At 33.3% G+C, this 14,193-nt stretch overlaps 3 protein-coding genes and 1 long non-coding RNA gene across 4 annotated transcripts; 2 read left to right on the top strand and 2 right to left on the bottom strand.

Annotated features, from left to right (window-relative positions):
• On the bottom strand, positions 1 to 711 carry LOC146949770 (nuatigenin 3-beta-glucosyltransferase-like). The gene is made up of 2 exons (XM_085748565.1): positions 250 to 711; positions 1 to 138 (listed from the first exon to the last, which is right to left on the bottom strand). The coding sequence occupies exons 1-2, from the start codon at positions 709 to 711 to the stop codon at positions 1 to 3; spliced, it is 600 nt and encodes a 199-aa protein (XP_085604691.1).
• A 7,355-nt stretch (positions 712 to 8,066) lies between these two features.
• Positions 8,067 to 8,523, top strand: LOC146949769 (uncharacterized). Its single transcript, XR_015025440.1, has 2 exons — positions 8,067 to 8,114; positions 8,272 to 8,523. It is a non-coding gene; the product is annotated as an uncharacterized LOC146949769 (long non-coding RNA).
• A 592-nt stretch (positions 8,524 to 9,115) lies between these two features.
• On the top strand, positions 9,116 to 9,562 carry LOC146949768 (uncharacterized). Its single transcript, XM_085748564.1, has one exon. It carries the CDS (start codon positions 9,116 to 9,118, stop codon positions 9,560 to 9,562), a length of 447 nt encoding a protein of 148 aa, XP_085604690.1.
• A 1,202-nt stretch (positions 9,563 to 10,764) lies between these two features.
• On the bottom strand, positions 10,765 to 12,112 carry LOC146949767 (defensin-like protein). The gene is made up of 2 exons (XM_085741529.1): positions 11,771 to 12,112; positions 10,765 to 11,043 (listed from the first exon to the last, which is right to left on the bottom strand). Exons 1-2 carry the CDS (start codon positions 11,826 to 11,828, stop codon positions 10,877 to 10,879), a joined length of 225 nt encoding a protein of 74 aa, XP_085597655.1. The 5' UTR covers positions 11,829 to 12,112; the 3' UTR covers positions 10,765 to 10,876.
• Positions 12,113 to 14,193: the final 2,081 nt, after the last annotated feature.

Raw genomic sequence — 14,193 nt, 5'->3', positions numbered from 1 at the left:
TCATCTTTCTCCAAAAGCTTGAAGCTTCATCCATGGCGGATTTGTTCTTAGAGTTGCTAGGTCAGATTTACCATTTAAACACTTCACAGCCACTTTTGCATCAGATACAAGCTGAGTAGTGAGCCATTTTATCAAAACCTTTACAATGAATGATACAAATATCTTAGAATTTTGACTTATGATCTAACTCAATCAATCTTACAAAATCAGAAACTAAATGATCATGACATGAGGTCTATACTTTCTAACAAAATAACATGCACAATTGGAGAAGTAGCTTGAGCTGTAATAGTAAAGCCTAGGAATGCTTAGTTTTGCAGCTGATTCCACAGTCCAAGAAATCATCATATCAGTGACTATACAATCTGGTTGAAGATCTTGAAACATTACCTCAATAGGATCTCTGAGCATTAACATTCCATGACTGATTTTACCAAGCATTTCTGAGGATGTTCCAGCTTTAACATCTTTGACATTTTCAATTCCATCAGGAAGACCAACTTGAGATGAAGGGAACTGAATAAGCTGAGTTTTGATAGAGTATCCTGAATTGAAGTCACTGTCTATGGATTCTTGGAATGTTGAAGCATTGGCATTAACACCATGCTTTGCAAATAGTCTTGCTGTGTCTATCATGGGAATCATATGGCCAGGAGTTGGATATGGAAGAAAAACTACATGAAGTTGGTTATTGGATTGTTGAGAATCCATTGTTGCTTTTGAAATCTTTGAGGTGGATTTGTGGTTTTGTTACTTGATGAGTTATAAGGGTCGTTGACTTGTTTGTGTCTATGGGTGAAATATTTTAGAATGTTTATATGTCCACCAATCACGCAACTACTTGATAGGAACCTCAAGGATCCTACCAATGAACTAACAGTAAGGCAAAAGAAGAAACAAATAGTGAATAAAGAAACTAGGGTGGTTTTATTGATACGAACGAAAATAGTAAAATAGTAGAAGAGAGATTCTCTAACTACTCCCAGCGCAAAGCTCCGACACAACTCAGAGAGGAATCCTACTCTGGCCCTGAACATAAAAACTCAATCTGTCAGATCCTAGAACTCCTAAGAATTCCCCTTTTATATACAAATAAAGAGAACATTCTAGTATCTAGTATTTAACTCTAATGGGCCTCTTATTATTTAATCCTAACGGGCCACTTACTAATAATCTACTTAAACCTAATTAACTACCTACTAATTACTTAAAACACCACCTCATATTGGATCCTAACACTGCCACCGTCTTGAAAAACAGACTTGTCCTTAAGTCTGAGCTTAGGAACTTGATACCTTAAATCGACTTCTTCCTCCCATGTAGGTTTCTCCGCCCGGATCCCATTGGGACTTTGATGAACTAGTTTCAAACAATAGATTGTTGTCCGGCGGTTTTGGAAGAGGAAACTCAGCCCATATGTGCATAGACCACAATTTTGCAAACTTTGACCCATCCCAAGCAAGTCGTTGGAGTTTTATTAAACTGATGGCGTTGTCTACAAAATTATGTACGTCCACTTTCCGCAATGTCTCCCTTTGAGTTAGCTTTCTTATCTCAATTGTCCTTTGTTTTCTTTCCTTCTTCAGAATATTCCCAACTAACATCATGATATCACTGCGTTGTGTGGTGTGCACGTATTTCGACTTTGCAGAAGACGATCCCTTCGCCGTAGGTTCACTTTTGATCGTTGCTCGTGGCTGTGGAGGAGGCTCCACCCTCAAACTTGCATCTAGTGGTGGTAGTGGTGGTGGGGACACAACTCGCAAATAATCGTCCAGCAGTTTCAGTGGTGGTACCAAAGAAGGTGGAGTGGTGTGCGGTGGTTGTAGAACAGGCAAATGGGCGAACAAATTTTGTGTATTCTGCTCTCCTGTGACTCCCAATTGTGGATTTCCATACTTAAGAGCTGGTGTATGTTCTTGATCAAACAAGTTTCCTAAACCACCAACGTCAGAGATATTCACTTCCTCTCTTTGATCCTTAAACTCATGATTATTTGGGTTCTCTGATGGTGAGTGACTCTTTGATTCTTCGTTCTCCTTATCTGGTGTTGTCGTCAAAACTCTAAATTTTGTTCCTGGATTTCCCAGCATCAATGTCTTCTTCTGAGACCTAAATCTCTCCATCAAAGCTATAGTAAATGTTTCCCAATCTGCGTCTAGGTTCTCTAGACACCAAGATTGAAACCATAGCATTGCTTCACCTTCCATCCTCATGAATGCCCATTGCATCTTATCAGTTGAATGAATTTTCTCCCTCAGGAAAAACAATTCTGCATCGATGATCCACCCAAAGGGGTTTTCACCCACAAATTCTGGCAGCCCTTCATTCACAAAATTGTACGATAATTCCATCTCGAACACTGTTTCGAAATTGGTACTGTTTTGTTTAGGGTGTACAGTAATGTTGTTTTGTTTGGGGCATACAATTGTTTTGTTTTCCTTAAAAAAAAAAAGTATTGCGATGAGTTGTGATTTTTTAGGAAAGATAAGAAGGGTTGTTATTTTGGAAACAAATCTTGGAAAAAATATAGGGGAGGGATAATAGGAGCAGTTCAGATATATTTGGGGTTGTTAATATTGATGAGAAAAATAGGGATTCTGTTGTTTCAGAAATATAAGGATTTAGTTATTTAAAATTCCTAGATATGGCCGATTTGGTTTTGAATAAAATTTAGGGAGAGAAAAGATAGGTTTTTAGTTTTGTGGTTTGAGGAAGGCAGGGGTTCAGTTGCTGTTTGAGAAAAAAAATAGGTATTCGGTTATGTCAAATTTTCTGGATATGGCTTACTAGTCAAATGGAAAGGGTTTGTGTGTAGGCTTAGGTTTCTGACTGGTTTTGATTCTTTGGGTGACAAAAAAGGAAAGACAATGGATGTAAAGATCCGGTAGGTCGGACCAATTTGATAGGAACCTCAAGGATCCTACCAATGAACTAACAGTAAGGCAAAAGAAGAAACAAATAGTGAATAAAGAAACTAGGGTGGTTTTATTGATACGAACGAAAATAGTAAAATAGTAGAAGAGAGATTCTCTAACTACTCCCAGAGCAAAGCTCCGACACAACTCAGAGAGGAATCCTACTCTGGCCCTGAACATAAAAACTCAATCTGTCAGATCCTAGAACTCCTAAGAATTCCCCTTTTATATACAAATAAAGAGAACATTCTAGTATCTAGTATTTAACTCTAATGGGCCTCTTATTATTTAATCCTAACGGGCCACTTACTAATAATCTACTTAAACCTAATTAACTACCTACTAATTACTTAAAACACCACCTCATATTGGATCCTAACACTACTGCTCTCAATACTTTACTATTTTCCCCTACAATTCTATCTAAAAAAGGAACTAGATATAGACATATATGTCTTACAAGTTATGTATTCAACTTTTTCAAAATCAAAATAGGATATATCATGTGTTGTTTTATAAAATAGTCCTTAATAAATGGTATGATGAAGATAAATTAAAGAATTGAATGAAGAAAGAGTGCTAAATAAATATACGGGGTCTAAAAAATGCGATTTTATTTTATAGGAACTAAAAATAAAATTCTAAATATTTATAGAGACAAAAAACATATTTAATCCTCTTAGAAAAAATAATTTTTACGAACATTTTCTCTCAAATTAATAGCATAACACTCCTCTTTTATACTAAAAAAAAAAAAAAATAGCATAACACTACCAATAGCCCTAATACATTGGACAAATAATACAAAGTGCTTCTGCATCAAGAAATCAGCAAGATTAGTGAGAAAGAATCTATAATAAATATCAGTACTTTTTAATTCGTGCAATTGATCTTTATATGATTTTTCTCTGCTTGAATTTCAGGGCTCGAAATTTTTTCCACGCCTAAATCACAAGCCTACATTGAAAGATTTGTGATGAATTAAGTTATGACTAGTATTTTAGATGTTGTTTAGTGTGAAATGTGGTAGTTTTAGGTATTTGAAATTGTTTGATTTTAAGTTGATTGAAAGTTACATTGTAGGTGTTTGATAAAATGTCTCAATGATTTTTTGTTTTTTTTGTTTTTTGGATTGTTAATGATGAAATTAGTTAAAAATATGTTTGTTAATGTTGATTATAGTTAGTTTGACTACAATGTGGTAGTTTACGGATTGAAATGACACTGTCGAAATATTAGTGTTGTTGTTGAATTGTTAGAAATGACACAATGTCCGTGTAAAAATGTGTCATTGATTTTTTGCTTTTTGAAATGTTATGCAGATATGTATTGGAGGAATACGTCTCAGAGACTGCCTGAGCCGCCTCGGGATAGGGCTGACAGACTTAGGTTAGGGAGGCTTGCCCCTACTAGTAGTGCACGGAGGGAGAAACAAGCACTACACCCTCTTATGGCTGGTCGAGGGAGAGGTAGGGCCACGAGACTTGCTAGAGTTGATGGTGCGGGGGGATCAACGTCACAAACGGGTCTATCCTAGACGGTGGACTCGACGTAGTATCAGCAGGATTATCAGGTGTATCAGCAGGCTCAGAATCAGGCGTATCATTTTGTGGAGCCTCAGCCTCACCAGTATAATTTTGATGCGTATCAGCAACATCAGTAGAAGCACCCTGATATTGAGTAGGAACAGCCTCATATTGAGTAGCCTCAGCAGCAAGATGATATTGTGCAGCCTCAGCAGCAGCCTTAGGGGGTGCCGAGGGTGGTGTACGAGGCTGGACCGGACGGCTATGGAGGGAGGCCTTCTGACCTCACGCTTTTACCTCGCTTGGGTGGACATGTGGCATGCAGGATATGGGTCGATGCCGATGTAAGTATATTTTAATGTTTATTTTACTTCTTTTACTATTTATACAACTTATTCTAATTATTATTTTACTTATTTTATGTTAGATTTAAAATTTATGTTAGAATATATTTAATGTTTATTTTACTTATTATTTATGTAACGGTGTTGTTTGTTGTTTTTTGTTTTTGTATTTCAGTTTCAAAAAAAACATAGGGTGAAAGGTATCTCGCACGGGAAGGAGCTGAGCCTTAAAAACTTGACATTGCCTACACCGGGAATACAAAATGACTGGTTTTAGGAAGAAGTGAATATGTCCGGTCTTACTCCCCTCATGAATAGTGGGTACGAGAACATCTCTCACGGGTTCGTTTGTGCGATGTCAGAGAGATGGCATGCAGATACCAGCAACTTCCATCTACCTGTTGGGGAGATGAACATCACACTAGATGATGTGGCGTGTCTCCTAGGCAACCCCATCACTGGGAGGCTCCTTCTTGTTAAAGAGTTAACCCGTGAGGAGGGGATAGAGATGATGCATGTGGACCTACTTTTTACAGAGGAGGATGCCGCTAATGAGGTGGGAAAACAGGGTGCTGCTCATATCAGTTTTGGTAAACTGAAGAGGCGCTACGAGGAGCTCTTGAATAGGTGTAATCAGCTTCTTGAGCCTGACACACAGGAGGAGCAAGACGAGCAAGCTCAAGTTAGACTGACCTGCATTAAGGCGTTTCTGTTGCTCTTGCTTGGCTGGACCCTTTTTGCCGACAAGAACAACATAAACATTAATCTGTTGTGGCTGCTTGCGCTGCAAGATATGGACGAGTTGGACAGCTGGTCATGGGGTGGGATGGGACTTGCTTTCCTATATGAGCAGCTATCTTGTACCTCCGACTCATCTCTGGCCTCCTGTGGTGGTTACATGACCTTGCTTATGGTAATATTTGTTTTTCTTCTTTTTTACTTATTGGATCGTAAATGTATAGTTGTTTGTATAATACTTGTGCTGATATAAATTTGTTTCTTTGTGTTTGTAGGGATGAACTTTGGTGCACTTCCCGAACATCATTCCGAGGATTGATAATGATGAGTACGACCCTACTATTGCCCCGCTTGTGAGTCAATGCACTACTACAAAATTGGGAAAATATAGCGCCTCATAAATAGCGCTTTTAACACTAAAGCGCTATAAATTAAAACACGGAGGTCTTAGCTAGCACTTTTTTGAAAAAGTGTTATCTATCATTTTAAGTATATATAGCGCTTTGTATTGAAAGCGTCAGTATAGGTTAAATAAAAATAATAGTTATTTAAATAAAAAACATGATTAATCGTATATGGCGCTTTTTTATGAAAAGCGCTATATTTAAATCAACCTTAAATAGCGCTTATAGGTTAAAAAAAGCGCCATTGTATGCTTGAGAAAGATAGCGCTTATAGGTTAAAAAAAGCGCCATTTTATAAAGTGATTTAATGTACATTAACTAACAGGTCCCTGTTCGATCCCCTGCATAGCATATTTCAAATATTTTTTGAATTTTTATGAAAAATGAATTGCAGTAACAAAACACACCTTTTTTAATTTTTTTTTGGTACAAACCTTTATTTAATTCTTTTATCATATATATATAACAAACTAAATCAAATGTACCAAAAAAATATATATATAACAAACTAAATCCAAACTTTACAAAAAAAAAAAAAAAAAAATCCAAACTTTTTCCAAAAAACAAATCCAAACTAAAAAAACAAATCAAATGTCCTGGTCCCACTAAATCCTACTTTTCCATAAATCATATCGTCAAAAAAAAAAAAAATTGGCTTCAAGTTCTCACACAGCTTTTTCACGTTCCTCACGTTTTCACGTTCCATAAATCAACTCCCTTTTTCCAAAAATCGCTGGCCTTAATCCCCTTCCATCACTCTCTCCCTCACAGCTCTCTCTACCTTGCCGGCCGGAAAACGTACGAATTGTGTAACATCCCAAAACCAAGGAGCAGAAATTATTAAACTTTGAAAAAATTAAGATAGTAATTTAACAGTTCAAATTTAATTATATTGATGATTTTAATTAACATGAGACAATGTATGATAATTTAAGTTTTTTCTTTCAAAAAAAAAAGATAATTTAAGTTTACATTTTATTATTTTATAGCTATATTTTAGAATCGGTTCTATAAATAAAATAAATAGTAGAAGCTAGACTATAGGAAATGATCATTTGAAATCCAATTTGAAGCATATCGTTTAATTGGGAAACTGAATCAACTATCTAATAGGGATGGATAACTATAGTTGTTATACTATAAAAATTAAAATTAATATCAAAGGAAGTTAGTTACCTAGTATTATGTAAATTGGATCTATTGGGATTTATATAAAGCACTCTTATAAAAAATAAAAAAAATAAAAAGAACTCTTATAAATAAAACCAAAGACATGTTACTTGGCTATCAAAACACGTAGAAGAAAAAGAAGAGAAACAAGAGGAAAATATGCTTTGGTCGGTGTCGAGAAAATCAACCGCTAGTTTCAATTCATTCTAGATTTTAACAGGTGAGTAATCACACCCTTTAACTCTTCCATGGTATATATCGATTTTTGAAAGAGTTACAATTTATTGGTATAATTTATTTGATGAAAATCTAACCCTATTAGTTGGAGGATTTTATGAAATACAATTAGTTTGATGAGGTGTTGATATATTATTTTAGATGATGAACCATGAATTGGTTATATACATGCTATTCGATTTAGGTTGCTGTCCTTATGAATATGTTCTTCGGTTTTGTTGTTTATACGATATGATATACCTACCTATGCCCTCGCTGCTATCTAGCCTAGTATTAAGGTCCATGCACTGTGTATACTTCTTTTTCTCGTTGAAAGTACTGTATATAGGAGGCATATTCATCATTTGCTAGTTATTGCTAATTCATCATTATAAGCTTATATACTATACACACGATGCATGATTATTGATGTAGGATTATAAACAAATTATTATATGCATCATGAATTTATGTACTGTAGGTATATATTCTTGAGGAATTGTAGAGCAAATTAATAGAATTTAATATTCAATGTGATTTTAAGATGGAAGTTATAATGAAAATTATTCTCATTATTATCAAATGTGCTTTAGATTATGTGCTCCATATGGATGAGTCTTGTACTCCACAATTACTTACCCAGATGAGCTATGTGCTCCATATATTTTCTGTTATAATATATGCAGTACATTGATGATTTCAAGTGTGTGACATACTCAAAAGATAAGCTAAGAAATCCAAGAAGAATAGTGTCAGTTCATGCTCAGCCTAAAAGTGATATGATATTTTTATGATAAGGTGGGTTTCATGTTTCTAAATATATTTGCAATAGAAGTGGTAGTTGTTGTAATTTATAATTTTGCTTTAATTTGTACACATGATCGGTAGTACTTTGAATTTATCTTTAATATAATATAGTGTTATTGCTTAATGGTGTTTTCTGGTATATATTCAGGTAGAGGAGAGTGAACGAAATTTGGAAATGAATGATGATTTGCCTGCTTGTTTTGGATAAAAATGTTGATAAGATCAAGAAGATAGATGAAGATTGCATGATACCATAGAAGATTTTGATCTTTATGTTAACTAATTAGTTGTAACTCCTAGAGATATCTATGTTACCATATTAGAGGCTATACATTTCTGACTTTTATGATATATATACATACATTTTTTATGATATGGTTAAGTTTTATTTGATAAATAATAGTCCCAATTATAATGTGCCAAAATTATATATATTTCCCTTTAAATTTCTGACTTTATATATATTTTACTTTAAATTAATAAAAAACGCTATTTGCAAAGGAAAAAAAAATTGACAACAAAATAAAATAAAATAAATGCTTCTCCTAGCGTTTTTTTTCTTTCTTTATAAAGCGTTATCTAAACATATTGTTACATAGCGCTTTTAAAACAAAAAACGCTGTCTTTAAACCTGTATTAGATGGCGTTTTTTTTATAGAAAGCGCTATCTAAGGAGATTCTTAGCTAGCGCTTTTTGACATAAAGCGCTATATAAACCATGCTTTAGCTAGCGCTTTGTACAGAAAAAAAAAGCGCTATATTACTTTTACCAGCGCCATTTACAGTAGCGCTTCAAAAGCGCTATCTAAAGCAAAAAAAAAGCGCTATATAAGCCCATTTTTGTAGTAGTGATGGAAATCTCCCAGGGGCTTTTCTGATTCTGGACACTACAGAGATGCCATTGATTCGTTGGACCATTCTCATGTCATCTGGAGTCCGTACGAGAGACGACGACACATCACGCCCTTTCAGGACATATGCTGGTACTCCGGATGGAGGGTCCGTCACTTGCCAGAGCGGTTCTTAGGCAGTACGAGTATGTCCAGACATGGCCCAGGCCTCCTATAGACATTGAGCCTCTTGCGGTAGATGATGTGGCTATGACCTTCACGGGGTTTGCTCTACATGTCCTCAGCCAGCAGCAGAGGGGTCATCCGATTTTAGATAACGAGTCGTGGGCTCATTCTAAGGGGTACATGAGATGGTTCATTAGATTATCACATCCTATTGTGAACCCCTCTGCGGCCATTCCTGACTACACAGCTGATGCCCCTCCTCGTCCTGTCCCTCCTTATGATGAGGTTCTTGTTGAGCAGCAGTGGGCCAGACATCCTCCCGACCCATACCGGATCATCAGCAACATCAGAGCCAGAGTGGACGGTGCAATGGCGCATCCTGCTGTGTTTTGTAATCTAGAGGAGGTTATTCGCTTGATGTAGGGCATACAGTCTGAGTGGAGCATGCTGGAGCAGATGCAGGCTCCGCGGAGGAGGAGTTGGAGTCCATGGGAGTAGAGTTTTATGATATTTTCTAGGTTTTTTTTATCACATTGTCGGATATGGATGTAATCGTAATAAATTTGTGCTTTTTTGCATTTTTATGACATTATCAATTATTTTATTCCTTTATTTTTCGTAATTTAATTATGAGTTAATGCTTGATTGAATGAATGCTTGAACGAATGATGAAAAATTCAGGGAAAATATAGGTTATGCCAGTTCTGGCTTGCTGCACAGACTGGGCGTGAGTTAACTCACGCATGTGTTAATGGCTGCGTGAGTTAACTCACGCAGTGCTTTACCCTTGCGTTACTTAAGTGACACATCGTTTGTTAAGTAACGCAGCCATTAACATAGCGTTAGTTAACTAGCGCACGGGTATTTTGGTCAGTTTGGCTGGGTGAGAGCGAAACTTGCTGGGAGAAGAGCATAATTCTTTTTTTTTTTCTTGACTAATATTTTATTTATTTGTAGGTGTAAACAATTAAGATTAGAGATTTATTATTTTAACTAAAAATAGATTGATGTAAGTGGTAGGTGATTTTAGCATCTTAAGCATGTGGTCAAGGGTTGATTCCTGATTTATGCATACGGAAAAAATTTGATTAGAAGGGGAGAACCCACCTTGTGTTCTCCACAACAGATTTTCTGACGAAGATTAGTCACTACTAAACTGTAATGGAAACTTCGTACAAATATCAAGGTAATTTTTTTTTACTATTTTATTTCTTTGGAAAAATCTTAAATGACAAACAAAATTGATCAAGAAATTAAGTAGCCTAGCATTGGAAACGAAATTATTGAGTAATGTTTATTCCATATGATAAAAGTGCACAACTAATACGTTATGCACGATAAGTACACACATATTTCGGAGACGACGCAATACACACATACATAGATGCAGTACTAGCTATACTGCATGCATGTTATTTATTTATATTATAAAGTCTTTATTCATATATATATATATATATATATATATATATATATATATATATATATATATATATATATATATATATATATATATATATATTATTTATATTATAAAGTCTTTATTCATATATATATATATATATATATATATATATATATATTATTTATATTATAAAGTCTTTATTCATATATATATATATATATATATATATATATATATATATATATATATATATATATATATATATATATATATATATATATATATATATATATATCCCTGCATGCGTCGACCTAGTGTTGGAGAAAATCCATTTAACAGTTTCGAGTGCACCAACATCGAAAGTCATCCCTGCACCTGCCACTAACTAAGTGTTCTTTGTTCTTGCAGTGATCATCACAGGCACCATTCGTGAAGCATGGTCCCCTGAATGTATCAGCCAAATTCTCACATGTCTTTGCCTCAGTCACTACAATTTCTTCTGCATATATTTACAACATAGACATAGTATTAGAATGTTAATACTACATATAGATAATAAATCTCTAGATATATAAATGGCGCAAATATGTATATTACTACTAGAAAACTACTATTTTTATTCTCTATGAAAGTACACTAGAATTTGACAAGGATTAAAATCGATTGAATTTCATAAGAATTTTAGTCTGAAAGTTGTCTCTATATCATTCAAAAAACTTCTACACATTAAGTGTTAAATAACACTCCCACGATTTTCGAATAATTCGATTATTAAAAATAAAAATTAAAGGTAAATATTTAGGTACTTTGGAGTTTGTTAAATAACACTACCGGGACTTTCATTTAATATTTAAATTTAACAAAATATATATGGTGTGCATTGAATAATTGGATAAGGGATACATATCCAACAAAACTTCATGATATCTTTAAAACTTAGCCTCAAAATCAAAGATATATATATTTTTTTTTTTGTGCAAATGCAAAGATATACTTTAATTGTAAAAAATAAAAATAACATACGTAAAATGATAAATAAACATTTCATTCGGCTATATAAGAGAAAGTTAGGTCAATATGAGTTGATGTATCCATTCAAAATTTAGACAAAATACATCTTATCTTATTGATCAAACATTCTATTATAAATATGATCGGATGGAATGGAGTATAAGAAATGTAATATGTAATTAATTAATTTAATAAGAATATGATGAATCACTTACGTGCAACAAACAGGACGAGGAAGAGGAAACACAATGCAGCTAGTGATTTCTTTTCCATGATATAGTTATAATCAATATAAATTTAGCGACTCGCTTCACTTAATGTGTTATGTGGTGTGTTTGATGTATGTGATGATCCTAAGACACGTATATATAGCCCCAAGGGGCTTTGATTATTAAGAGACAACACAGTTTATTTGACAATGAAGTTTCAGAAGATAGAAGAATTAACCACAAGAAACTAGATTGATCATCAAGTTTCCATGAAGAAAAGTCAATAGCGTGGCGCGTATACGTGAGTCATTCTACATACTTTTCTACAAGAGGCTGCATATTTTCTAGCTAGAACATAGCGTAGTAGTAAGTATAAGTCTTGTTTTCTACATGAGGATATATATATGTATATTAAGCGAAGATCTCTAATATATGTTTTTTTTAAAGAAAGATGCTTGTAACATTTCATTTTCATTAATAATAAAAGTAAGGGTGTATATTAAAATAAATTGTGAGATCATCTGATAATGGGACTGCCACTGCAAAGGCGTGAGCAAACATTTGTGTTTTGTCTATTAAACTTCACCTGAAAATTTGTAAAATGAGAAGTAAAAATATTCATTAAAGTTGAGATAATATTGCCAAACTTTGTAGCAACTGTCCGACTGTTGTGAAAGGCGTCTGTTGTTGTTTTGGAATCGAGCATGAAGTCCACATTATCAAAATTCATATCACTAACTCATTCTAAAGCATGAAATAATCTTAACCCTTCACCAACATCCATTAAACACAAAGGAGTAAAACACAACACATGGTTCTTGCCAACGCAAAAGCCTCATCTCGTCGCATAAACACGTGTCAATTTCGGTTTTGCACAACTGACCTAAAAAAGAAGCATCTATGTTATTAAAACTAGTGACCTAACCCGTGCTTCGCACGGTTTAAAATTCTCATTTGGTTGACTATAAATTAATTCCATCACCGCATCATCCAACCATTAATTCTTCAGATATTAATATTCACACAACAAAAATAATCTAAAACTAAAGAACTGTCTCCGAAAATAAAATATAGTCCAAATTCAAGCCATGTATCTCACGCACATGTGCAAAGCAAACCCAACAACAAACAACAGATTTCGACGGATTCGCCAAGAAAAATAATTGCCATAAAGATGATTTTAGTGACAATTTATTTTTTTAAACTTTTCTTTCGAAAAATATATTTTTCTAATTTTAGTGTTAGTGAAAAATATTTAGCTATTTATTTTATTTTATATTCATCACTAACAAATCAGTTAAAATCATTCCCTATTTTTTTTCTCTATATATTTTTTATCAGGGAAATATATTGTCCCTAATTTTTATAGATTATTAAAAAAAAAATTAAGTGTACCAATCAACCATATTTTATTGAATAATGTATCTTAATATATCTTAATTTAACTCGCTTATTTTGGTTTTATAGTATCCATATCATATTTCCCCTCAAAAAGATATTTACATCATATTTAAACTTATCTAAATTTGATTTCAATTTTCATGTTGTGTGTTTTTAAATCTTAGTTTTAATCTAAAAATTATTATGATGTTAAGGACAAATTTGTAGTGAAAAATATTCAACTAAAATTGGTAACTAGTTTTGGAGTTTCTTTTAACTATGGTGTCTATTATATTTAAATTTGAAAAACTATTATTTTTTATTAAATGTTAGAAAAACTATTAGATTTTTGTGTTATAATGATAGTTAATTTTGGTGCTGTCTTTAAAGATTATATAGAGCATATTCTGTCAAAAAAAATTCATATAGAATATAGATGTAGAGAGTTGAAAAAATTGAAGGGATGCATATTATTGCATTTTTTTGTGTGGAAAATAACATGATTATCACAAAGAATTTCAATCTGGAACTCAAATTGAAATGTCAAACACTGTACTAAAAAATCAAGCAGCCATTGACTAACAAGTATACCTTCCAAAAAAGACATCGTAGTTTTTATTCTACTATTTTTTAAGGGTATAGATAGGGGTAACACGATTACCTGACATGCTTGTCTATTTGTTGTTATATTTTTTTTTCTTATTTTATTGTTTAATATCAATTTAAATTTGTTTTTAGTTTTTTTAAGGATTTTTTTTAGTTGAATATGTGTGTGTATATTAATTGCATTTTCAGAATTGTTGTTGTATATTTTTAAATTTTAAATTTAGAAAAAAATTAATGGATTATTAATTTGTAGTTTTTGAGTTCCCTTTAAGAACTGGATTTTTCTTTTTGAAGGGCCCTTTAAAAACTGGATTATTAACGATGAATTGGTTTAGAAAATTGTCCGACCAAATCAATTAATTGGAAGTAGTTAATTTTGAAGTTTTTTTTTTCTTTTCTGTTTTCGATAAATTTGGAGTTCTCTTTATATTATAAAAATTAAT

This window comes from Medicago sativa, chromosome 2 (genome assembly GCF_051527215.1).
Source record: "Medicago sativa cultivar Bolivia chromosome 2, Bolivia_mono, whole genome shotgun sequence".
Classification (NCBI taxonomy): domain Eukaryota; kingdom Viridiplantae; phylum Streptophyta; class Magnoliopsida; order Fabales; family Fabaceae; genus Medicago; species Medicago sativa.
Note: the sequence above shows the minus strand (reverse complement) of the source record. Positions and strands in the feature narration are given on the sequence as shown.